Source organism: Gracilinanus agilis, chromosome 2 (assembly GCF_016433145.1).
Source record: "Gracilinanus agilis isolate LMUSP501 chromosome 2, AgileGrace, whole genome shotgun sequence".
Classification (NCBI taxonomy): Eukaryota; Metazoa; Chordata; class Mammalia; order Didelphimorphia; family Didelphidae; genus Gracilinanus; species Gracilinanus agilis.
The window spans coordinates 647,611,553-647,637,116 of NC_058131.1; the positions used below are offsets into that span (position 1 = coordinate 647,611,553).

At 45.5% G+C, this 25,564-nt stretch overlaps 1 protein-coding gene across 1 annotated transcript in view; it reads right to left on the reverse strand.

Moving 5' to 3' along the window:
* SLIT1 (slit guidance ligand 1) overlaps positions 1-25,564 on the reverse strand; it is a 250,314-nt gene that overhangs the window by 18,418 nt on the left and 206,332 nt on the right. The window contains exons 17-24 of the mRNA XM_044660208.1: positions 24,469-24,530; positions 22,734-22,866; positions 20,275-20,343; positions 13,435-13,506; positions 11,903-11,974; positions 10,583-10,654; positions 2,904-3,067; positions 225-349 (exon numbers count right to left, since the gene is read on the reverse strand). Coding sequence (XP_044516143.1) covers positions 225-349; positions 2,904-3,067; positions 10,583-10,654; positions 11,903-11,974; positions 13,435-13,506; positions 20,275-20,343; positions 22,734-22,866; positions 24,469-24,530 — 769 coding nt within the window. The remainder of the gene's footprint in view (positions 1-224; positions 350-2,903; positions 3,068-10,582; positions 10,655-11,902; positions 11,975-13,434; positions 13,507-20,274; positions 20,344-22,733; positions 22,867-24,468; positions 24,531-25,564) is intronic.

Below are 25,564 nucleotides of genomic sequence, written 5' to 3' on the forward strand. Positions count from 1 at the left end.
AGGAGGAGGAGGAGACAGTAAATCCAGGGAGACACAGGATCTGGAAAGACTAAAGAGACAGTTTGAGCACAAGGTGGGGCCTGAGAAGGCTGGGGGCTAGGAACGGCACCCCCACCCCGTCCCCAGTCGCCCCAATCCCAATTCTGCAGTACAGACTCTGGGATCACGAGTCATTTCTGCCAGGGGCAACATGGCCTGATGGGGCCCCCCAGAGCTCTGCCTACCTTGTAGCCGCTGGGACAGGCACACCGGTAGGAGTTCAGGGGGTCATTCTGGCAGGTTCCCTGGTTCTGACACGGGCTGGACAGGCAGGGGTTGCATTTGGCTTGCACAGCAATGGAGGGAGGACCTAAGGGATTGGGAAAGCAGTTTGAGGTGTCATGAAAGGTCCCAAGAATTAAAGACACTCTTATGTTCTTAGATCGAGAGCTAATAGGTCTCAGAGAGAAGAAAGAATATGTGACTTGCAACACACACAAGCAGCCTGGAAGAGCCTTAGGGAAAAGGACTCCCTTCTCCCCTTTCCCTCCCTTTGGCTCCCACTTACCCCCAGACTCACAAACTCACTCATCCTGAAAAAAAATCCATTCCAAGCACAGAGCCGTTCAGGGAGATGAGTGCCCTTCTTTGGTACTTTGATGACAAAGACTAACATTGGGGGTTCTGCGAGAGCCCCACTTTTGGAAATAATCACGGCTCCGATGGGCATCTATCCACCATCGAGTCGCAACTGCTCAGGAAGGATGCAAGAGGGAGGCTGCCCCGCCTTGGAGTCTGGAGCAACGGAGGTTGGAGGAGGGGGCTGGGACCTGCGGGACCCGCTTGGATGGGACGGCCAGCAAACTGTCCCGCAGCTCTGTTCTGCTGTCCACTGCTGAGCACGTCGTGGCTGAAAGGGCCACTGAACCAACCACAGGCCACTCAAATCCTTCCCCGCCTCACACGGACTTCTCTTCTCCCCGTGAGCCCCAGGGCTTGGCCGGCCACCTCCTCCTCCTCCTCTTTTGTCTTGTTTTCCCCATAACTCAGCCCATCACTGCTCAGACCTCTTGGCTACAGCAGGAGGCTACCGCCCAGGGGAGGCTACAGGAGCTCCCCTGAAATCGTACCACAGCCATTCTTTAGGTAATGTTTCTGACAAGTTTTCCCCGCTGATATCTACAGGGGAAATGGGCAAAGGCTTAAAAATAACAAAAAGAAGGGGGCGAGTGACCGTTATTTACGTCCTTCAAGCTAATATCTATGTAAGAGGAGCCAGTCCTCCCTCCTCATCAGCTGGACCCCTTATTCTGCCATTCTCTGAATCCCATTTCCCAGATCTTTTACCCAAAGTCGGACCCATGGCACACGACGTAATTAGAACCAAACTGGGTCCTGAAAAAGAGATTTGAGGGAGCACCCCCCCCACCCCCCACTCTCTCTTCTTTACAGAAGTACACAGCATACACCATTGGATTTGGTTTGAACTGCTTTTCTTTATATTTTAAAAATGTGCTCTGTCATGGAGTGGAGGGCATAGATCGGGGAATAAAGATAAAATCTGTAAAAACATAGACTATCAATCATTTATTTGTCATTTTCTTTTTTCTTACTTGGGTTCTAATAGAATTCCCTCTCCCTTTGCAGAAAGAACCATCACCTGAAGTCTCTCCCCTCTCCCTCCCTCCATTGGCACTAATGGGGGGCTGGGGAAGCAGAGGCACTAAAAAGGGACACGGCCCCGTGGGCATCCGCGGTAGGACCCCATTTATTATGAGTAAGATTCCCAAGGCTGCTCGTGGCCGTGCCTCGGGAATCACAGGGACTACATTTGGTGCCATGGGGGCTGTAAAGTATTCATTAATGCTGGAAGCATCAGCACAAATGGTGGGACCATTGGTGCTACGAGGAATAATAATAACAAATATTTCATAGCACTTTATAGTTTACAAAGAAACGGATAAACATTTTCTTATCTTATGTTAATAGGTTCTCATGAGGGAAATCGAGGGACCCCAAAAAACCAAACTAGGGCTGTCAGGCTACAAAACTGCCTCAAGGAAGTTTCATTCTGTCTTAAGAGACAGCTACTTCTGGGAGGCCGCCAGGCTCCATAGGAAGCACCCTCTGCTTCTAAAAGGAAGGGCTTCTGGGGCCATTCGCTGTTTTCTTTTTCTTTTTTTTTTTTTAACTTGAAATTTTTTATTTATTTAATTAATTTAGAATATGTTTCCATGGTTCCATGATTCATGCTCTTTCCCTCCCCTCCTCCTGCCCCATCTCCTGCAGTCAGTGAGCAGTCTGGGGCCATTTTCCACAATCAGAAGGGGTGATTTGCCTCTGTTCAATAATCCATATAAGTCCTTCCATCTGCTCCATGTAGTTTTCCAGGCAGGGCAGTTGTCCCCATTCTGGCCCACGCTCATGCCTAGCCCTGGGCTCTCCTCTCCCTGGAACTTTCTTTTAGGCCTACCTGAATCCTACCCATCCTTCGGGGTCCATCATTTCCTCACAACCTTCCCCAGCGCCTTCCGTGATTCAGACAGCATTGTGGACCACAAAGAAGGAGACCCGGGTTTTAATTCAACCACTAATTATCTGCATGACCGCAAGCAAATCATTCAACTTTTAACATTGGTGTAGTATTCATTGCTGTGTACAAACCACTCTGGCCACATGACATAGGAAGATAGAAAAGATTCAGTAAGATCTTGCCCATAGTCCAACTCCACCTGCAATAGCAAAGCCCCTCGAGCCAACCGGGGCTCCCTGTTGGAGGCAGGATGCACGGACCCGTGGACAGACTTCCTGGAGGCTGGATGCTTGTCCCAGCAATGCAGGAAAAGGATTGGAGAAAGAGGGAAGCTTTGGGAGACCAGAAGAAGTGGGTGTGAAAAGGGGAGAATGGGGGGGAAAAGGCTCACCTTGGCATTCGAACTTCTTGGCGGGAGTTGTGAGGAGCAGCTTCCCTTCCATGTCAGGGGGCCCAGCGCATCGGGCGATGCCAGGTTCCTTATAACCTGTTTTGACCCAACTGGAGAGCCAGCGAAGGTGGCAGTTGCAGTAGAGTGGGTTGGCTCCGATGGCCCTGGAACAAGAGGCGGAGAGACTGGCATTAGAAGCCTAGAATATCAGAAGTGGGAAGAAACTCAGACTCTAGGATGTCACAGCACGAACACTCGATGGCAGCCGTGGAATGGAACTTGGATTTCTAGTCCACTCCCTTTCACAGGTGGGTAACTGTGGCTCCTGGGCACCATCCATCTCTACTACCAACTGACATATGGCATCTTAAGGCTTGTACAGATATCTCCTGTGAGCCTCACAACAACCTCATGAAGTAGGAACTACCAGTATTATCATCCCCATTTTATAGATGAGAAAATTGAGGCTCAGAGGGCTTAACCGACTTTCCCCATAGGACACACTTGCCATTCTCTGTGATTTCTACCCATTATTCTGGGTACCAGTTTCTAGGACTGAGCAAAACAATTCTACGCCCTCTTTCTTCTCTGTAACAATTCCTAAAACACTTGAAATCCTTCCCTCTAGAACATTAATATTGACTGTAAAGTCAATCATTTGGGTTTTTTTTTTGTTGTTGTTGTTGTTCTTAAGACACTATGGAAGCATGAAGTATTTTTTTCCTAGAGCATTCTTTTGACCATCAGCATAATATTCTTTCTATACCAGATTGCCTTTCCTGTAGATTTTGAAATTGAAAAGATCAAAAGGTTCAAAGATTTTGACCTGAAAAAGACCTTGGAAGTCACCCACTACAAAACTCTCATTTTACAAATGGGGAAACTGAGGCTTTGATCACTTAAGTCATTCACCCAAGATCACACAAAGTAGTAAGCAGTGATGATGGGATTAGAACCCAGGTCCTCCGAGCCTAATTCAACATGTTTCCTGCTGCATTATGAAAAGATTGGTCCTTGGTCTGCCTGTCAACAGAATAGCAATGATTCGAGGCTATTGAGAATGAGAGATTTGGCTTTCAGTCTGGGGCACTTAAATGGAGCAAAGAATCCTATTGAGGACAGCTGAGGATTCCCCCTTCCATTCACTTCCCATGAAAAATGATGGTTTTCTGCTTTAGCAGGTCCTTTGGATACTCATGACAACTCAGTAGGTGTATCAAGGTAGCAGCTTTAGACACTCTGTCTCAGGATCATACCTTCCTCTCTCCTGGGCCAGAGATACCAGAAACCACCCCATAGGATCTGGGAGATGAGGGGCTTCTTTGATGGTGTTTTATGGCCTAGATCGGTAGAATGTGGTGGCAGAGATCACTCATCCAGCAAGGAAAAGGTAAATAAAAAAGGGTGGGGAAGGCAGAGACAAGGAAGGAAGCAGAAAGTGAACTGGGATAGGGGGCAGAGAAAGAATAATAATAAGAGCTAACATTTTAGTTAGTTTAGTTTAACGTTTCCTCTTTAAGGTTTGCAAAAGTGTCTTACATATATTTTCTCATTTGATCCTTTACAGATGGGGAAACAGGCTGGGAGAGATTAAAGGGACTTGCCCACATAGCTAACTATGCATCCAAGGCAGGATCTGAATTTGGGTGTTCTTGACTCTAAATCTGGCACTCTATCCATAGTGCCACCTAGTTGAAGGAAGGAAGGGAAGGAAGGAAGGAAGGAAGGAAGGAAGGAAGGAAGGAAGGAAGGAAGGAAGGAAGGCAGGCAGCAGAGTGGAAGGGAGAGAGAAAGGAAGGAAAGAAGGAAGGAGGGAAGGAGAAAGGAAGGAAAGAAGGAAGAAAGGATGTGAGGAAGGAGGAAAAGAGGAAGGGAAGGAGGAAGGCAAGGAGGGAGGGAGGAAGTAGGGAAGGAAGGGAAGGAGGTAGAAAGGAAGGAAAGGAGGAAGGGAGGGAGGAAGGGAGGGAGAGAGAATGGAAGGAAAGAAGGAAGGAGGGAGGGAAGGAAAGAAGAAGGGAGGGAGGAAGGAGGGAGGGAAGGAAGAAGGGAAGGAAGAAGGGAGGAAAGAAGGAGGAAGGAAGGGAGGAAGACCACTATCCAAATAAGACCTCCTGACCACAGAGCAATATGGTTGCAGGAGTTATAGAATCTCCAGTTGGAAGTGACCTAAGAATCCAGCTAGTTCAACCCATAACTGAACAAAGATCACATCCACAATAATATATGTGCAACCTATATCATATTACCTACCTTCTTGGGGAGAGGGAAGAGGTGGGAGGTAGAGAAAAGATGGAATGCAAGATGTCCAAAAGTAAACATTGAAAAATTGTATTGACATATAATCTGGAAAAATTAAAATAATAACAATAAAAGAAATCACTTCCACAGCATGTCCAACGAGTCATCCAGCCTTCACTAAAAGACTTCCAATGAGGGGGACTCCATTGCCTCCTGAGGACTCCATTTGACTTTTGGACAGCTCTAATTGTCAGGCAATGTGTCCTTCCTTTGAGTCTATTTGCCTTTCAGTAGTTTCTACCCACGAGACCTTGCAGGACAAATTGAATCTCTTCTTTTTCATCCTTGAGATAGTTGAAGACCTTCATCATGTTCTCTCTCTCCTTAAAAAATCTCTTCTCTAAGCTAAGCATTCCACTGCATTCCATTCCATTCCTTCTTCCAATCTGGGTAATGCATGATTTCTAGTGTGCTCACCATTTTGTTAAGGGTAGCCAAGTAATTCCCTTGACATCTCTTCATTTATCTTGGCTTCAAATGCCCTGTTAACCTCTGTTGTTCTGGCCTTCCCTGGCTATGTTCTTGAGCTGCTTTCTCTGTGAGCTATCACTGAAGCATTGGGCTTATGCATCAAATCTGTCCACAGTGTTGGGCAGAGAGAGACTGAAGGGTTTGGCAGTCATGAACCTGGGCCAGAGTTTGCCCATGTCAGAGGTTGTTCCTGGAGCCTGTCATCTTCTAAGCTACCCACTTCACAGAGGTGAAAAAAAATTTTGTGTGTGTGTGTGTGTGTGTGTGTGTGTGTGTGTGAGAGAGAGAGAGAGAGAGAGAGAGAGAGAGAGAGAGAGAGAGAGAGAGAGAAAGGAAGATGAAAAGAGAGAGGGAGGGAGAAGGGGAGAGGGAGAAAGAGAGAAAAGGAGAGAGAGAAAGAGGGAGGGACGGAGGGGGAGAGAGAGAGAGAGAGAGAGAGAGAGAGAGAGAGAGAGAGAGAGAGAGAGAGAGAGAGAGAGTTTTTCCTGTCTTTGGTCAACTAGTAGAAAAACCAGAAGTCAAAATGATATTACAAAATTGAATATTTGTATTTAAAGTCAGCACCATATAGCCAGAAAACTTGACCAGGAAGCAGGAGTGCTGGACTCTAATTCCATTTCAACTGCTGGCTCATGAGGCCTTGGCAAGTCACGTCCACTCAAACAGTATCTTCCCTTTTGAAAGCCAAAAGGGGATCTAGTGGAAAGAGCCCTGAACTTGGAGTCAAGAAAACCTAAGTTCAAATTCTGCCCATAGATACTTCCTAGTCCTGTGCCACTGGACCAGTCTTTTTACCTCTCTCAGCCTCAGTTTCCTCCTCTGTAAAATAATGAGAGCTCTTACCTATAGGGTCATTTTGAGGACTAAATGAGACAGTGAATGTAAAGTGCTTCGCAAACCATAAAGCATTATATGTTAGCTGGTATTATTATATGCAGTTATCTGTTTTCAGATATGCCTTATTCTTACTGTGTGTTTTAAAGCACATAGCAAGTAGGTATAAATACTCTGGTGAATAATTTCCTTTCAGTCCCAAGGAGACAAAATGGAGAAAATTATGTTTATTCAATGCAGCAAGCATTTATTAAGTATCTACTGAATGCAAGGTCCTTTCCTAGGTCCTGAGCATCTAATGATAGAAAACAGAGCAGATCCTATCTTCAGAGAGATTCCATTCTGCTGAGAGGAGATAATACGGCCACAGAAGAGTAAATAACATTTTGGACGCCTCGCAGTGGAACCAAACCACTTAGGTGACTTTAGGAATTTCGTGCAACAATTTGAGTGATTGTGCAAAGCAAGAACCTGACACAAAAGTCCCCAAAGAAGTCTGTCTGCTGACTCGGGAGCCTGTGGCAGTTCGTCCCACACCAAGTCCTTTTTCTTGCTGTCACTAGAGGCGTTTTCCTCTGCCCTCTCTCACTGGCCGCCAGCTAGCCCGTGCCCACGCCCACACACATTTCTCGAGGATGTGGCCTGATCAACATTTGCACAGAGTAGCACCCATGTTTGCCCAGCCCACTCCCCTTTCTCAGCGTTGCCACCTCACCCTCTTGGCCTTCCCCGCCTTCTCTTGCTTCCCACTTTCCCAGACAGAGAACAGAGGCATCTGCTTGGAACAAACGCACTTAGAATTCCCCACCAGCACAATCACCACCACGAGCTCCTCTGAACACTGAGCAGAGAGGGAGGTGCCCAGGCACAGCGGGGCCATGCAAGAGCTCTCTGGGAGGGAAAGCCATTTCTCTACTGCCAGGCATTGCAGGACCTTAAGTCCATCTTCCCACCTCAGTTTTCTTTTTATTTTTTTGTCTTAGAATCGACACTAGATATCTGTTTCAAGGCAGAAGAATGGTAAAGGCAAGGCAATTGAGGTTAACTTGCCTGGAAGTCACACAGCTAAGATGTATCTGAGGTCATAGTTGAACCCAAGACCTCCCATCTCCAGGCCTGGCTCTATTCCACTGAGCCACCTAACTGCTCCTGCTCTCAGTTTTCTTGTGGGTAAGAAAGGGAATTAGACTAGCAGATCCCTCTTTGAACTCCAAATTTCTATGATTCTTGTTCTCTCTCTCTCTCTCTCTCTCTCTCTCTCTCTCCCTCCCTTCCCTCCTTCTCTCTGTCTGTCTGTTTCTCCCTTCCCTCCTTCTCTCTCTTCTCCTCTCTCTCTGTCTCTCTCCCTCTTTCTCTGTCTGTCTGTCTCTCCCTTCCCTCCTCTCTGTCTGTCTCTTCCCTCCTTCTCTCTCTCTCTCCCTCTCCCACCTTCTCCCTCTCTGTCTGTCTCTTCCCTCCTTCTCTCTCTCCCTCTCCCTCTCTCTGTCTCCCTCCATCCTTCTCTGTATGTCTGTCTCTCTCTTCCCTCTTCTCTCCTTCTCTCTCTCCTCTCTCCTCTCCCACCTTCTCCCTCTCCCTCTCTCCCCCCCTCTCTGTCTCTTCCCTCCTTCTCTCTGTCTATCTCTGTCTCTGTCTCTGTCTCTGTCTCTGTCTCTGTCTCTGTCTCTGTCTCTGTCTCTCTCTCTCTCTCTCTCTCTCACACACACACACACACACACACACACACACACAGCCCCCAGCTTTTTGTTAGCTTGGTTTTTTGTCCTTAGCTACAAGCCGTATTGCTTTATTCTCAAAGTTAGTTTTATTGCGAGAGACGCCGCCTTGTTCTCAGGGACACATTATCGTACCAGCCAAAGCCCAGAAATCTGTGTAAACAATGGAATTCTGTGACCAGGCTTAGGCAGAATTAGCCAAGACGCTGCTTGGTCATTCTGAGGTTCTGCTCTGAAAATGGCATCCGAACTGATCTGTATCGTCCTAATTGATCGATTCGATGCTCTTGAACCAGCTCCGGCTCCGGTCGGGTCTTCCTCTTCTCCCAAGGATGGAGTCTGAATGTGCAGCTCGGCGCTGCGCCTCCAAAGGACGTTCTGTTTGTCTTGGGGGAGGGGGCGGCTTCTTTTACAAAGTGCCGAAGGAATCCTCAGCCTCTGCCGCGGAGGCTGGGGGCCGGAGCACGGCGTTCCACCCACTGTTCCATTTTTATGTCAATCCAGAAAGATCATAAACACAGAACCTGACGCAAGTTCAAGAAAGACGCCGCCGGGGCTGCTTCTGGCGACTCGAACTCACCCACTCTGACTGCCCAGAATCACAGCGAGTGCCGGAGAGCCGGCGAGCGGCGAGCCTTCGATAATTAGCCCTTAAGCGGCCGGCCTCCATTTTGTAGATGGGGAAATGCATGGTGTTCGAGTGCAAGGATGCCACCCGCTCAGCGTCGGGAGAGAATTCCGGGCTCCCAAGTGGGTGCCGGGACTTTCTCTGCCCTTCAAACCCCGAGACTAGATCTATGGAAACTCAGATGGGGCTCTGAAGCCGCCTCTCGGAGATGTCGGAAGAGGCGGAATTCTGGGGGAAAACCAAACAAGACCTCGGCTTCCCCGTCTGTCTTTCCTCTAACACCGCCAGGGTGATGGGACTCAGGGGGGGGAGGGAGGCCCTTCAGATCTGGCTGAAGCTGCCTTCTCCCCCGGCCCCTTTACTCCCTCCAGGCTTTGCTTTCTCTGGCTGTAAAATAGAAATACACACCTATGCCTTACGTCTCTGGTCATTGCCTTCTCCGTCTGTGAAATGGGAATCTAGGGGTATGCGTAGGCATACTTGTGTGTATTACATACATATCTGTAAAATGGGAATTTATATATATCTGTAAAATGGGAATTTATATAATATATAAATATATATAATATATAAAACATTATTTATATATATAATTCCCATTTTACAGATGGAGAAACAATGACCACAGATCTTTAGGAGTGGCAGGAGCAGCAGAATGGCAATATTTCTGCCTTCTCTGGCCACAGAACCAAAAAACAACGCTCTTCCTTGACATCATCTTATTTCCTTCTCTGGCCACCCAATAAGAAGCATCCTTTGTGGACGTGCGTTGTTCAGTCTGTAATCTGCCCCTTTGTGAATGGGTCCCGTTTCTCCCTCCCCAGGAGATGACAAGCCATAAAAGCGCAGGCACTTTGGTTTCTTCTATCTTTGTGTCTCATCTCATCCCTGGTACAACATGGAGGCTTCGGATGTATTTCAATTCATTTTATCCCAAACACTCTAGTTTCTTTTCGTCACTGTCAGAGCTCTCTCGTTCATCTTAATTTATCTGAATTTTTTTCTAAGCTATTCCTATTTTCAGCCCGTGCTCCTCCCCGGCTCCCAAGTTCCATTCAGTTTACAGCTCTCTGGGTGAAGGAGGACTTCCTGCTTCATCAGGAAACATTCTTCAAACAGTCCAAAAGATCCATTGAAAGCTGCCTGGTAGCACAACAGATCTGGGCTAAATTGCATCTGCACGGGGATGATGGGTCCTAACAGTAAGCCTGTCTGCTCCCCGTGTCTCCAGAGCAGACTTTTCACAGTGCTATACCTTGGAAGGAATCAAAATAAGCTTTTTAAGGGCAGGAACCATGTCTTATTCCTCTTTGTATCCTCCTTGGTCCTTTGTGCACCATGTGCATAAAAGACACTCCATCTGTAGCTGCTGAATAAATTGTAATAGCAAGTAGGTTGCTCAGTGGATAAAATGCTGGCTAGACTTGGGGGGTCAGAAGACCTGGGTTCAAACCCGGTCTCGGACACTTCCTAGCTGTGTGATGTTAGACAAGTCGGTCTCAGATTCTTCATCTGTAAAGTGAGGATAATATTAGTCTCTACCTCAGATAGTTGTGACGATCAAATGAGACAACATCTTTTAAAAATACCCTGCCAACCTTTAAATGGTATCCAAAGGTTCACGATGGTTATTTTTGATTTTTGGAATTTTCTCGCCCTGCTCTCAAAGCTCTGCTTAAAAAAAAAACAAAGTGGGCACCCAGGACAGGGAAGCTATGGAGCGAGGTACTTACAGATGAGACAGGGAGGTCACGTCAGTAAAGATGCCCTCACGGAGAGTGGAGATGTCGTTGCCATGGAGAGACCTGAGAAGACAACAATCTAGTGTGGGTAGAGTTTCCAAGAAGAAAGGCTCTGCCAGTGTGCAGAAACACAGAACTAGGCTGGCTGGTCATTAAAACTGGAAACAAGGGGCTGGCTTTGATTCTCCTGACGTGCTTGGACTCGCCATGGTGCAGTCACCGAAGCATCCCTGCCCAGAGCTCCGAGGGGACATCTGCCTGGGTCAGAGATGTTCCCTCATGGGCCACAGAGGAATGGCTTAGACAGGGGTCTTTTCCACTAGCCTTTGTCCAACAGCCTTGTTTCAACTCATCCCAGTCCAAAGCAGCTCTGTTATTGGGTGACTGTGGGTGGACAACTCACTTGGTGACTCTGAATCTCGTTTTTTGTTTTTATCTATAAAACAGGTGATTCTTGCTTTCCCTACTTCATAGAGCTGCTGTAATGACCATTTGGGGGAAAACGCTTTGAAGAAAACTCTTTCTAAGTGTAAACACTCTATTATTAATGTGATCTAGTTATAGTATTTTTTCCCCAGGGAGAAGGGGATATTAGAGCCTTTAGAAGGCATGCATTGGCCCTGCCGGGGGGTAGGAAAGGGGTGGAACATGATAAGGGTTTCCTTAATAACCCACATCTCCCTCCCATGTACTAGTCAGTGAAGGCATCGTCTTTCTGACCCACAAGCACCTTGGTTGTAATTTGGCCAACTGTCCTCATTCACTTCCACGGATTCAGCCTGGCGGAGATAAGCTGCCAGGAGACCGTCAAGTTAAAGAACTCGCCCAGAGCCACAGAGTTTGTATGAGTTCAAAACAGGATGTGACACAGGTTTTCCTGACTCCCTCTAACCAGGACACCAGGCTGCCTCTCAGGGGTCTCGAGTGTATGAATTAGAAATTTTGTACCTTTAGACTCCATCTCCCAGAATTCTTCCCCGTCCCAAAATTCCTTTCCCCTTTTTGTTTACGTGCGTCTTTACATTATTGTTTATATAGTTCTGCCATCTCCTCCCTCTCTCTCTTTTCCCCCGGGCACAGGCCTGGGAAAGCCTCTCTTTACTGAAGGCTAGTTTCTTTCCTCTACTTTTCAAGTGACATTTTACTAAATCTTATAAAAGATATTACTTGGAGTATTGGATATTAATTTTAATCTTTACACGAGAGAGGGGCTGGTTTCTTCCCTGGGTACGATTTGGGAGGATCCATTTCTCGGTGGACCTTCCAGAGAAGTTTTCTGTAGAGGGGACAAGAGGAGCCAAAGGGACTTACAGGAGCCGGAGAGAACGGAGCCCCTCAAAGGCCAGCGGAGGAATGCACTGGAGGGAATTGTAGCTGAGAATCCTGTGAAGAGGGAAAGGATGCACAGTAACACGTCCGCTAGCAGAAGAGTCGCACGTGACACATGAAGACTCTCTGGATTCAAGGGGTCGGCTTTCTGGGGTTCTCTTTCTCTTCCTCTTCCTCTTCCTCCCCCCACCCTCTTCCTCTGCCTCTTCTTCCTCCTTCTCAGATGAAGCATCTACCTAGGAGTGCCGTGTTATCTGAAGACCTAGACACGGCAGACTTTCAATCCAAGGCAGACAGGGGAACAGATGTTATTAGTCAAGGGCATAGAGTTAAATAAATGAGCAAACAGTGAGCACATTTTAAACTAAACTGAGTATTTACACTGCACGCAAAGAAAGGAGTCCATGCCCTCTGACAGTTTACACACTGGCAGCTGCCAAGATCACCAACAGGGTAGATGCCAGCTTTAGAGAGAGCCTCCCAGAACCTCAACTTGGGGAAGTACCAAGTTGCCCAAATGCCACAGATGCTTCAAAATGGGGCCCAAGTAACTGGGTAACCCCTCAGGGAGACCGGTGTGGATATTAGTATATAAAGTGCTTCACAGACATGGGAGCCCTTTGTAATGACAGGCACTGCTTTTTTTTTTTTTTTTTTTAAATATGAGTTTAGGTGTTCAAGGGTATGAGGTACCCCATGCCAACAATGATGGCAGAAAATGGCCTTTTGGCTCCACCTCTGAACTCAAGGCACATTCTGGGCTCAGTAAAAAACAGGGAGCTGATAGATGGTAGGTGGGAGTCTCCTCCAGAGGGAAGAGAGGAAAGCAGAGGTCAGGGCTTTCCTGTTCCACTCCTCCTGTCTGCTGTCACCACCCTGCTGCTTGTCACTGGTTTCTCTCTCCTACTCCAGACAGGTTTAAGGAGAAACAAATTAAGCTCAATCTGTTCCCTTACTCTTGGCTGAAAGGAGACAATATAATGAAGGAGGAAACCGTTTAATTATTAACAGCTCAATTTCTCCATTTCAGGTGCTGGCAACTTTGTCCACGGCTGTCAGGCTCACTAGACTCTACGCCACTCGAGGAGAGGGGCCGGATTTGATTCCTCCTCTTTCTCTCTCTTTCTGCCAGGCACGTAACCAGAGCTTGGCCATGGGCTCTCTGGATGGCCAGATCAGGCTCAGAAGGTCTTTCTGAATAGTTGGCTTTAAGTAAAAATGAGGAAAATTCCCAAGACCACTTAAAAACAGGGAAAAAGGAAGCAAGAATGCTTGGGTGGTTTGGAAACAGCCAAGCCGGATTTCAGGCTCTGGTGTCCAACTCCAGGCTCAGGGCTGGATGTAGCAGTCCTGGGGAGGGGGCTCCCATCTAGGTCTGATCTGTCTATATGCTCTCTGTTTGAAGCGAGGCTGAGCTGGGGGAAACAAGCAAAAAGGATGGATGAAAAGCAAAAACGGTTTTCTAAAAACCGTTGTCAAATTTGCTCTGCCTACCTGTTTCCATCAGTACTTACAGGGTGGTGAGCTGGCTCATGTTGGTGAAAGAGGAATTACTCAAGGAGCTGATTTTATTGTTGCTCAAGTCCCTGGAAAACACGGGTGGAAAAGGGACAAGGAATCAGTTATTGCAAGTAGAGCCAAGAGGATCCAGCCACATCCAGCCAGTGCCCCCTCCCCACCTTTCCTTCCCCCACCCATGCTGGTGGGAATTGCATGGAGGCAGGGGATGTAAGGGATGACCTGGACGCTGCTCAATCCAATGTCCCTTCTCTGGGCTTTGGTTTGCCCATGAGGTGTGGACTAACTCTAAAATCTTTTCTCTTAAATTCAATGAACCCATGGTTGGTGGGGACGTAGCAGAATGACACCCCCTTCAGGAATGCACCCATAGGGACCCACTAACATCTTGGCCTCAGTTGCCTGATGGTTCTTTTGTTCTTTGGAATGGAAGATAAAGCATTAGACTTGGGGTCAGGAAGATCTGGGTTTAAATCCCATTTCTGATGCTTTTGAGCTCTATGACTGTGGAGATGTCATCTAGCTCTCCTGCCACTTGCTTTCCTCCACTGTACAGTGGCAAAAATAAAACCTGAATGATCTGCCTTAGCTGTGGTCAGGCTCAAGTGAGATAACGTAGAGGAAGGGCATTAAAAACTTTAAGGCACTATGCAGACGCCATTAATAATAATAACAATAGCATTTATTATTGCTGTTATTACTGCTATCAAATAAAGTCTCTGCTTTCCTATCCTTGTCCATCTCTGTCTGTCTTGTCCATTTGTCTTTGCTCACTTCCTCTGCCTAGCTCTTTCTTTTTTTCTTCTATATGAGAGGATTGGCTTCCTTGGAATTGCTGCAAAATCACCCTCTTTTTTTAGGGTCAGTTGAAACTGGGTGACATTGCCCAGGGCAGAAGTGAATGTGCAACCACTCGCTCGGACTAGATATTTGTGGGCAATCCGTCTGCTGGGCGTCTGTGTCATTATCACGTCAATCAACATTTATTGACTACTTAACTACATTCTGTCCAAAGCACCAAGGATGTATGTGATGTCTATAGACACATAAATACATCTATATGTGTACATGTGTATATATATATATATATATATATATATGTGTATATATATATATACACACACACATGTACAGCCACACACATGCATATATAGGCATGACCACTTCCCCCCGGGGAGTTTACCGTCTAATTTAAATTTCTGTACCTTTTTTTCCTTAAAGGAAATTTTATTTTCTTTAAGATCACAGTCTATTAATTAAGGGTTATGACTTAAGTTTCTACATTTAGCTTCGGAAACTCAATTTTGCAAGTACTGGAAGGGAAAGTTCTGCCTTTGTAACCATTTGTGATGAGGAAAAACAAGGTTTTGGGTGTCCGTAAATTCCACGTGAGCCAATAATATAATGCGATTGCTTAAAGGGAAAAATATCGTAGAGTCTAAATCACAAGAGGCGATAACAGACTAATTCTATTCTGAGCAAGCCAAACACATCTGAGGTATGTTGTGCGCAGGTCTAGGTGACAGGAAGGAGCCAGAATCTGCACAAACGAGGATGGGGAGGATGGGGAGAGGCCGGAGAATGATCGTTTGAGCCAAAGGAGTTGGGGATGTTTAGCCTGAAGAATCAATCCATCATTCAACAAACATTTATTAAATATCTACAAGGCAGGACCTGATTCTTTGCTTCCATTCGGTCCTAAAAATTTCTTGGTAAAGTGGATCATTCTACAACTCATCTTTTTTCCCCCCACAGGAACAATATTAGAATCAACTTTACTTGACATTCTGTTGGCAGCTAGCAGAGCTCTTCACACTTCATTGGAAAGCCATAAAAACAATTCCTGACCAAGGACTCCATATAAAAGAAATCACAGCTGTGACCAAGAATCCATCATAAAAGTAATGGCAACAATTATAAATCCCTTTAATCATTCCAAGTAGTAAAATCATGTTCCGAGCCAGAGATCATGGGCTTGTGGAGTCAGAAGGACCCTCTGTGGTCATGTACTCCAACCTGCCTCATTTTACAGATGAGGAAACCAAAGACCACAGAGGTTCAGTGATTGCTCACAATCTCATAATAAGCGACAGAGCCAGGATTCGACCACATCGAGGTCCCAGGAGTCAAAGCTCAGCATTCTTTCCACCTCATCCTAAGAAAGTCTAAGAAAATGGGCAAAACCATACTGTACGCCAGAGTTGTCATGCACGTGGTCGGTGGGCCAAATTTAGTCCACCCCAGATGAAAATATAGTCAGTATATTAAAAAAAAAAAAAAAGAAATACGTGAAAATGTCTTTTTTAAGCCAACATGTAACCCAGAAGATGTATGGTTTAGTGGTTCTCTTTTCTATTTGAGTTTGACCCCACTGCTGTACACAATGATTATACCAGGAATCCCAATCTATTATCACATACATAAATAGGATATAAAACATTCAACTCTCTCGCTAATAAATTTGACCTAAAATGCTAATTATTTTAACACACTGAACATTTAGTGGCCAGTGAATAGGAATTCGGGTGTTTGAATTAGAAGTGTGATGAGTCTGGGGGGGATTATTTGGAGAAGCCCAGATTATCCAAGGAATTGCAAATGTATGCCTTAATAAATGTCGCTTTTTATTGATTAGAGCAGTGATGATATTTTCCCCACTGAGAGGCATTTTGAATAGTAAGGACCGACCCCACGTTTTGGCCCTTTCGTCTTCTCCTCCCTCTCCAGTTTGTTCAAAGCTACAAGGGCAGCTGTTTAGTATCAGACCAAATAAAGGTCACCAGGAAAAGGCAAAGGCTGTTAAATCACTTTACTTGACATTCGGCTGGCAGCTACCAGAGCTCTTCACACTTCATTGGAAGGCCATAAAAACAATTTGAGATTATGTGGATGGTCCAGAGCTCTTGAAAACAAATTTTAAAGAAATTTCGAGCTCATCTCTTCTCTTCTCTTTGGACAAAACTGTGAATCACAAACAAAGGCATTCAAAATCAGCAGCAAGGACAGTGCTTCAAAGCCCTGCAAAACATCTCTCACAGGATTATTATGGTAAACTTTGCTGTTTAGACATGAGTGAAAGCCACCCAACAAATGGGGAAAGGCAGTATGAATCGAGGCATGAGTGTTAATTAGGCATCATACCATGAAAGGAAGGTGACATTCTCTAAACTTGTTCTTTGTGGGACAGAGAAGAGAATTGGGATCAATGAAGGAAAATGACAGGAAGGTAGTTTTCAATACAGTGAAAGGAAGGACTTTAAAACAATTCTAGGCATCCACCAATTAAGTGGACTGGATCCTGATCCACAGAAGCCTTAGAAGTGTCCTGGAAACAAGGCTGGATGATCATCCATTAGGGATGTTATAGAATGGATTCCTATGCTGGCTCAGAGGTTGGACTGGGCGACTTCAGCGGTCCTCTACAACTCCATGGAGTTATCCAAGCCCTTCTTGAATCTTTAGTATTTTCAGCATTTGGGAAAAACAAAAAAAAATCCATATATTTATAGATTGAGTTCCATCATGCACTGGATGGAACAATGTACTTGGAGTAAGGAAGGCCTGAGTTGAAATCCTGCCTCAGTAGAGAGAATATTCCCCAAGATGAAATCACAAATAAAGCTTCTTAATCCTATATGTGAGGGATGCCCCTGGCAGCCTGGTGAAGCAGATGCACCCCGTCTCAGAATCACCTTTTGTTGCTGATATTTGTAATGGAAGGAAATGCTAAATTTCAGGTAAAAGTTAGAGAAAATAAATGTCATTTCCCCCCATTTAAGTTCACAGATCCCCTGAAATCTATCCAATTAATCTCTCGGGGGTCTGTGACTTCAGAGTAAGAACCTCTGACTTGCAATATTCGAGCTTTATCTTCATAACTAATAATTGAAGAGTGTTTTTTCCTTGCACATTTCCTTGCAAAGAGCAGGCACTCAATAAATCTTTTTTGGCTAGCAATGAGTGGTCAAGATGGCTTCCACCAGCTTTGGTTCAAGGATCCTGGAGGGCAGGGTCTCCAGCACGGAGAAGAGCGCCTGGCCCATGTTTGCTCCTTGAATACAAAGCTTTGTTCTGCTGCTGCCAGATACTGTTCTGAAGGCAGATCTTTTTGGTGCCTTTCTTCTAGTAAACCATTGGAGGGCCTGCCAGGTAAAAAACTGTCACAGGAAAGAAGCCACAGCTCCGTAGAGCCCTTCTCTTGAGTGCCTCAGCCCGGGATCATTAGTCAGCAGCGTGGGAGGGGTGAGCCAAGGAGGATGGAACAAGAGTTATTAGCAATTGCAGTGACTGGGTCAATGCTTGGAGGAAAAGACTGGTCTGTAGTGTGGGTGAGGGTTGGGTCAGTGAGAGACGGATTCACTGTGGTGGGAGAGGACTTCTGAGTGGTGCGGAGTGGGAGGAAACAGTCAGGAGCTGTGAGTCACTGAGAGCTTGGGAAGAGCGTGGAGGGAGGACGGAGAATTCAGGAGAACAGAGGAGAGGATTGGGAGACCGGACCCCATTGCTCCCCCCTTTCCAGGCCGTACCCCAAAGCTACAGGGAGATACGGCCATGGCCAGTACAGTCTCCTGCCGGTCACCCAAGTCATGCATTTGCTGAACTTCTCCAGGCTGTCTGGGTGTGGGGAAAGTGGCTGCAGTGGGCACAGGCTGGCCCGAAGCACGATACAGGGCACATGTAACAAGATCATGACGTTTAGTGACCAAGGAAGAAAGAGCAACACTTGACTAGACACAGGCTCTAATCGAGGTTATGTAGAGAGCGTGCCAAGTGTGGGTTGGGTCAGTAGCTCCTTCCTCTTAAATAGAATACGGTTAAATTGTATTTAGGCTGCACAGGAATCATGGGGGAATGAGAACCTGAACTTTGAGCCAGGAAGACCTGAGTTCAAATCCCATCTCAGACAGTTAGCTATGTGACTCCAGGCTGACCACTTAGTTTCCTTTTCTGTAAAATGAGGATAATAATGGCACCTACTGCAAAGGGCAAGTTGTGAGGGCTAAATGAGATAATAATGATCCAACATTTCACAAACATCAAATGCTATGTAAGAAGGCAGCTGGGTGGTTCAGGGGATTGAGAGCCAGACCTAGAGAGGTCCTGGGTTCAAATCTCACCTCAGATACTTCCTAGCTGTGTGACTCTGTGCAAGTCACTTAATCCCCATTGCCTAGGCCTTACTACACTTTTTTTTTTTTTAACATTTAACAATATTTATTTTTTAGAAAAGTGAACTCACTTACCGCTCTTTTGCCTTGGAACCAATCTACAGTATTGATTCCAAGATGGAAGGTAAGGGTTAAAAAAAGTACTATGGAAATGTCAGCTATCACTATCACTAAGCCCTACTTTACCTCATATTATTTCTCTCTGTGAATTCTACTCCCGAAATATGCCTCTGTGTTTGCTTTCGGTGTTCCCAATACCTGAAATGTCTTTTGTTCCCTTCTTTACCTGCTCAATTTTGAAAGCTCAACCCCAAAAGACACTCCTCCATGAAGCCTTCTGTTATTCCCCAGTCAATGATGCTCTCTTCCCTCTTGAATCTCATACAGCACTTTGTGCTTCAGCATGAAAAAATATGTATATTATTATCATGATCTGTACGTGAGTCATATCCCTCCTAGACCTGGAAAGCAATATGGCATAGGGCAAAGGTTCATAGTTTGTGAACTGTGAACCTTTAAAAAATATCAATCCTGATCACCATATTTCAAGGCAATTGGCTTCCTTTGGAACTCTACAGAATTTATTCTATATAGTTAAAGAACTTATTCTGAGCAGCAGAAGTCCATTGATTTTACCAGACTGACCAAGGGGTCACACACCAAAAGTGAGGAACCCCTAAAAGGACACTAGATTGGGAGTTAGAGAACCAAGGCTTATTAGCCCAGCTCTGCCACAACTCCCTTTGTGACCTTGGCAATTTGCCTAATATCCCTGGGCCTCAATTTCCTGGCTTAGCACTACGTTGATTAATACAATGTACACAGTGGAGGTTTAGATTTTTTTTAAGCCCTTACTTTCCATCTTAGAATCAATACTGTGAATTGGTTCCAAAACAGAAGAGCGTGAAGTGCTAGGCAATGGGGGTCAAGTCATATAGCTAGGAAGTGTCTGAAACCAAATTTTGAACCCAGGACCTCTGGTCTCCAGGCCTGGCTTCTCAATCTACTTCTCAATGCCCCCTATTTTTTTAAAATTGCATTATATTTAACTGAATGTACACCAGCCCTTCCCTGGGCTCAGGACCCCCTTGGCATAATCTAGGATCTCCAAATTCCCTGTGGCACTGTCCTTTCCACTGCCACGTGCTTTCAAGGGTCTCTTTTCCAGCTGCCAACATTGCCACTCCTTTTTTATTTATGCTGTTTTGGGACAACAGTGCAAAGCGAGGAATCTTCCAGATAGGCTGCACAACTTCCCTGCCTGCTCTCCCAGTGTGATGAGAACTAAAGTTTGTTTATTGATTTTTAATTTTTAAACTAAAATTTAACTGAAAAAGAGCAACCTCCAGGTGGACTTAGTAGTAGGCTAAGGAGTGTCCAGGAACATTTGTGGGCCAGCAAGAAATGTTATTATTAGGGAGATGCATGTAGAGTGGGATGTTGTGGGATGCTGTTCCGAGGATGGCCACAAGGTGGCAGAATGACCGCACTCACAGAGCTTCCAGGAGGAAACCTACATGTGCCCCGGGGATGCAGGACCAGTGAGGCCCCTCCCTTGAGGGGATGAGCATCAGCTATGTCAGTTTCTTGCTCGGGGATACTGGACCAGGTGAGCCCATCCTTTGCTGAACAGAAAACCCTGAGAAGTGAAGAATCCCAGATACTTACACAAGCTGCAGATATCTGAAGGTGGACAGCTGAGCAGGGACCAGGGTGAACTGGTTCCCATCCAGATAGCTTAGAGAAAAAACAAAGAGGAGGAAAAAAGAAAAACAAATGGGGATTATTCGCATTTTCCTTCCAGACCTCATTTCCATCAGTGCTTCAGCTGAGAAGAACCTCTCTTCAGGATGCCCCAAATCATTTCCCCTTCTTCATTTAAGGAGAATACAAAAATTGCTCCTCTGCTCCCGCTTAAAGTATAACCTTTCCATAACATTTTAGCATTCCAAAACAGTTTACACACAGGACCTCATTTGATTCTTATAACAATCGTCTGAAGGGGGGAAAACACCATTGTTCCATTTTGCAGGTAAGTACACCGAGTCAGAGAAATCTGATGCCTTATCTAAGTTTGGGACTGGAAAACAGAGGTTCCCACTGCAAGTCTGGTGTTCTTTCCACCACATCCAATTTCAGAAGGAAATCTATGTTTGGTTTGTAATTAGGTGATGCGAGTACCTTTTTGGCAGCTACTTTGCAATAATGCCTCTAAAAGCTTGGTGGGACCAAAGGCAAAGACACTTTCAATGGAAGGGGGAAGAAAATTTCCTCTTTCCTGGCCATCTTTTGGCCTCCTCATTAGCTCTTCTTCCTGTTCCTGTTACCTAACTGAGGCATTCTCCAAGGCTCAGCTAAGACTCTCTGTTCAGGATCAGGATGGGATCATAGATTTCAAGGTGTAAAGGGCTCAGTGTGTTCAAATTCTCCCCCACATCAGTTCTTCCTAGTGTCTTCCCTAGTTCTGTCAATCTCACTGCTACTGTCCCTGCATCAGAATGTGAAATCTCAGACATCTTCTTCCCTCTATTCAATTAGTTACCAAGTAAATACACTTCTTTCTTGTGTGCATGGGTCCCTTCCTTTTAAAAACACTTAATTTCTGACTTTTTTCCCCTTTAGTCATGCTCATTTCTTCTTTTTTCTCTCTGAGACAGAAGGGCAAGGGCTAGGCAAACAGGATTAAGTGACTTGCCCAGGATCACACAGCTAGGAAGTACATAAGGGCAGATTTGAACCTGGGTCTTCCTGATTCTAGGCTTGGCTCTCTATCCATGTGGCCCCTGGCTGTCCCCTTTCCTTTCTATTCTTACTGATACAAACCTAGAGGGACACCACAGTCTGCTAGATATGGAGCTGGCTTCAGAGGCAGCAAGACCTGAGTTCATGCCCTGTCTTGGATACATACTGGTTGTATGATCTTGGGCAAATGACTTACCTTCTCAATGCTCTAAGCAACTCTCTAGAACTCTCAATATCAGCAAAATTACAGGTTCATTCCCTATTTTCTACCCCCCTAGCCTCCTCTCTCCTTACCTCATATCTGAGAAATGGTAGCCTCCTAACAGGTCTCCCTGCCTTCAGTTCTCCTTCAGTTCAGCCTCCACTCTGCTGCTAGACTAACATGATGTCATTCTACTATTCAAATATCTGTAAGTATTCCTCCGGCCCCCATTGCCTAAGATAAAAAGCTCAGACAAGCATCCAAGGACCTGCATTCCCAGCCTGGCCCCATTCTCCCTATCCTTCATGATGTATATCTCAACATGAACTTTCTACTCCAACGCATTCATATTTTCTTCCTGTCCCTTGAACATTAAGGATCGTTGCCATCTTGAAGGTCTAGCTCCAATTTTATTCTTAAATTCATTCCTTACCTCTCCTTCAAGGACCAGCCCAAGTTAGCCTTCCCTAACTGGCTCAGGCCATTCTGACCTCCCTCTTCTCTGACCCCCAATAACTCATACTCTCTGGATCATTCATTTTGGCACTGTTCAAACCATGACCTGCCCTTGGACAACTTCCTGACTCTGGGTCCATCACTCTATTATTCATTTCATCACCCAGCTGCCTGTAATCGAGGTGTGATGAGGACAAGTCACTAAGCCTCTCACTGCCCCAGACAATCCTCTAATGCAGTGATTCCCAAAGTGGGCGCTACCGCCCCCTGGTGGGTGCTGCAGTGATCCAGGAAAGCGGTGATGGCCACAGGTGCATTTATCTTTCTTATTAATTGCTATTAAATTTTTAAAAATTAATTTGGGGCTAAGTAATATTTTTTTCTGGAAAGGGGGCAGTAGGCCAAAGAAGTTTGGGAACCACTGCTCTAATGCTTTAAACCACAGCTAAGTTACCAATTGGCATTGATGAAGAGTTTACACACAGGGAGGTCCTCACACCAGTGAAATCAATCTGAACAAATAAAAGCAACAGTACTTCCCCTCCTCACCTCCCAGGGTTGTTACAAAGAAAGTGCTTTATAAGTGGTAAGCTGCTATATCTGGAGGAGAGTTTTAATACTACTAATAACAAGAAACCCTTCATTTCTTCTCCCCACCCGCAAAGACCCTGCCTAGCCTTAGCTAAGCCAGGAAGGGCTGGAGGAAGCCAATGATGGTGTTACTCACAGTTCAGTGACATTCTTGGGGATGCCCTTGGGGAGAGCCCGAAGGTGCTTGTTGCTGCAGCGGACGACAGTGTCGAGGCAGGTGCATTCCTGTGGGCACTGAGGTCGTGGGAGGCAGCCTCCTTCCTCCTGACCTGGGGAGGAAGTCAATGAGAAGACGATCATGGAGAGACACCCACTATTCCTGCCTTCAACCTCTGGGTTCCTTGGGAACTGAAGACACTGTATCTAGGCACGAACCTGATCTCCAAATTATCAATGGAAAGTCCTTGCTCAATAGAACTTCTCCTAAATTGGATGTTTAGGTCTGGGGGCTATGTTTTAATGAGGATCTTAATCAGATTCATCTAGTCTATATCTCCTTCATTTGCCTTTACTTGCCTTCATTCACAAACTTGACCTACTCATCCTTCCCTTTAATGTATCAACAGTCTCAACCTTAGAATAACCCTCCCTTGATATTCTACCATCTCGGCCTGTCGATAGCTATCGCCCAACCAAATTCTCTGTTGCTGTGGCTACCAAGGGGCCATGGAAGAACGCATGAAATCAAGCTCATTTCAGCCACTTTAATTGTTGCATACATTCATGACCCGATGTGGGATTTTCTTAGCAAAGATATTGGAGTGGTTTGTCACTTCCTTCACTAACTCATTTTACAGATGAGAAAACTGAGGCAAGCAAGGTTAAGTAACTTGTCTAGAATCACCCAGCGACCAATGTCTGAGACCAGATTTGAACTCAGGTCTTCCTGACTCCAGGCCCAGTGCTCTATCCATTGTACCATTTAGCTGCTATCTATCTATCTATCTATCTATCTATCTATCTATCTATCTATCTATCTATCTATCTATCTATCTATCTATGCCTGTCTATCTATATCTATCTGTCTGTCTATCTATCTATCTATCTATCTATCTATCTATCTATCTATCTGTCAGTCCATCCACCTGTCCATCCATCCATCTGCCCATCTGTCCATCTGTCTATCTTCTAGATAGTCCATCACCACCTCAAACCCAACATGTCCCAGAGCTACTCTAAGGGTTTTCCTCTCAAAACTTCATCCTTCTGACTTCACTATTTCTGTCATGGATAACATCATTCACACCATCTCCACTAGTTCAAAACTTTGGCTTTGTCTGATTCTCACCTCTACTTTGCCTCCAGTAGCCAATCCATCACCAAGTCTTGTCGCTACCCACCCAGCATCTCCTGGCTCCATCACCGGGTCTCTCTTCCCACTGCCACCATCCTGGTACATGCAGGTCCTCATCACTGTCCATATGAATCCCTGCCACAGACTTCTAACATGTCTTCCCACCTTGATTCTCGACTTCCCCAAAATACTCCCATTCACACCACATAATAACCTTCATGCATAGATCTAATCATGTCACTACTCAGAAATCATCAGTGGCTTCTCTAGTGCCTGCTGCTTCAGACTGAGATGATTTCCAAGGCTTTCTGCCATCAAATATGACCCTCTCCATCTAGCTGTTCCTACCCTCAGGATACTCCCACAGCAGAAAGTAGCCTCCTGTCTCCATTCCCTTTGCTTTTGTTGACAGCATCCCTTGTGCCGGACGTGCCCTCCCTTCCTCTCTTTGCCTGTGGCTTTCTCACTCCTCCTTTAAAGTCCAACTCAAACATGCCTCCACCACCCGATATTAGTCATGCCCTTTCTCCTGGGATTTCACCCAGCCCTGCACGCCACATTTCTCCAAAACACTTACCATAATCTAGTCTATCATGCATTTTTGGGGGTATCTCATTCTTTTCTACAACTTTAATCTCCCTGAGAGCAAGAATCTTGTTTTATTTCCACCTGTTTAGCTCCTCCAACCTCCAGCATCATGATGCTCTTTTTAAAAATCCCTTATTTTTTGTTTTAGTAACAACTCTAAGACAGAAGGGCAAGGGCTAGGCAAATGGAACTACATGTCTTTCCCAGGGTCACCCAGCAAGGAAGGGTCAGAGGCCAGACTGGAACCCAAGTCCTCCTTGGCTATCTCTATCCACTGAGCCACCTCGATCTTCCTAGCATTATGTTCTTCACAGAGAAGGTACTTAGTAAGTATTTGCAGAATTGAATGGAAAAGGTAGTTCTAGGAGAATGGAAGCTCCTTGAGGTCAGGAATTGTTTTCACTTTTCCATTTTATTGCCAGCACAGTGCCGGACACCTAGTAAGTGATTAAGAAATGCCTGTTGATTAATATTAGGTGGGCTCAAAGGATAATGACCAGAAATGGCTATAAGAAACCACCTTGAAAAATGAATAGTTTGATGATGTTTAGCCTGTAGAAAAGAAAACTGAGTGAGGAGGTGAGTTGGGGACATGATAGCAATTTTTAAATATTGGCAGGGTTAAGGGGCTAAGGGGTGGGAAGGGGATTTGACATTCTGTATGGCTCTAGGGGCCAGAACTAAGACCATCAAGTAGGAGTTACAGCAATACAGACTTTTATTCAATATAAAAAAGAATTTCCCAATAATTAAAGCTGTTCCAGCTCTAAAGCCATCACTACCTTAAGAGGGAGAAAGCTTTTGGTTCCTAAGACCAATGGATAACTACTATCCTTTGAAAGTAAGAAAGCCATACTGTTAGTGGATTCCTAAATGTCAAAAGATCATATCATTTAGGATAAAAGAACTTAGAACTCACTTAGTTCAATTCTCTGAATTTACAGATGAAGAAACTGAGGCCCAGAAAGACTAAATAACTTGTCCAGATCATGTAGCTGGTAAATGGCCAAGCTCCTCTTCCTCCTCCTCCTCCTATTCCTCCTCCTCCTCCTATTCCTCCTCCTCCTCCTATTCCTCCTCCTCCT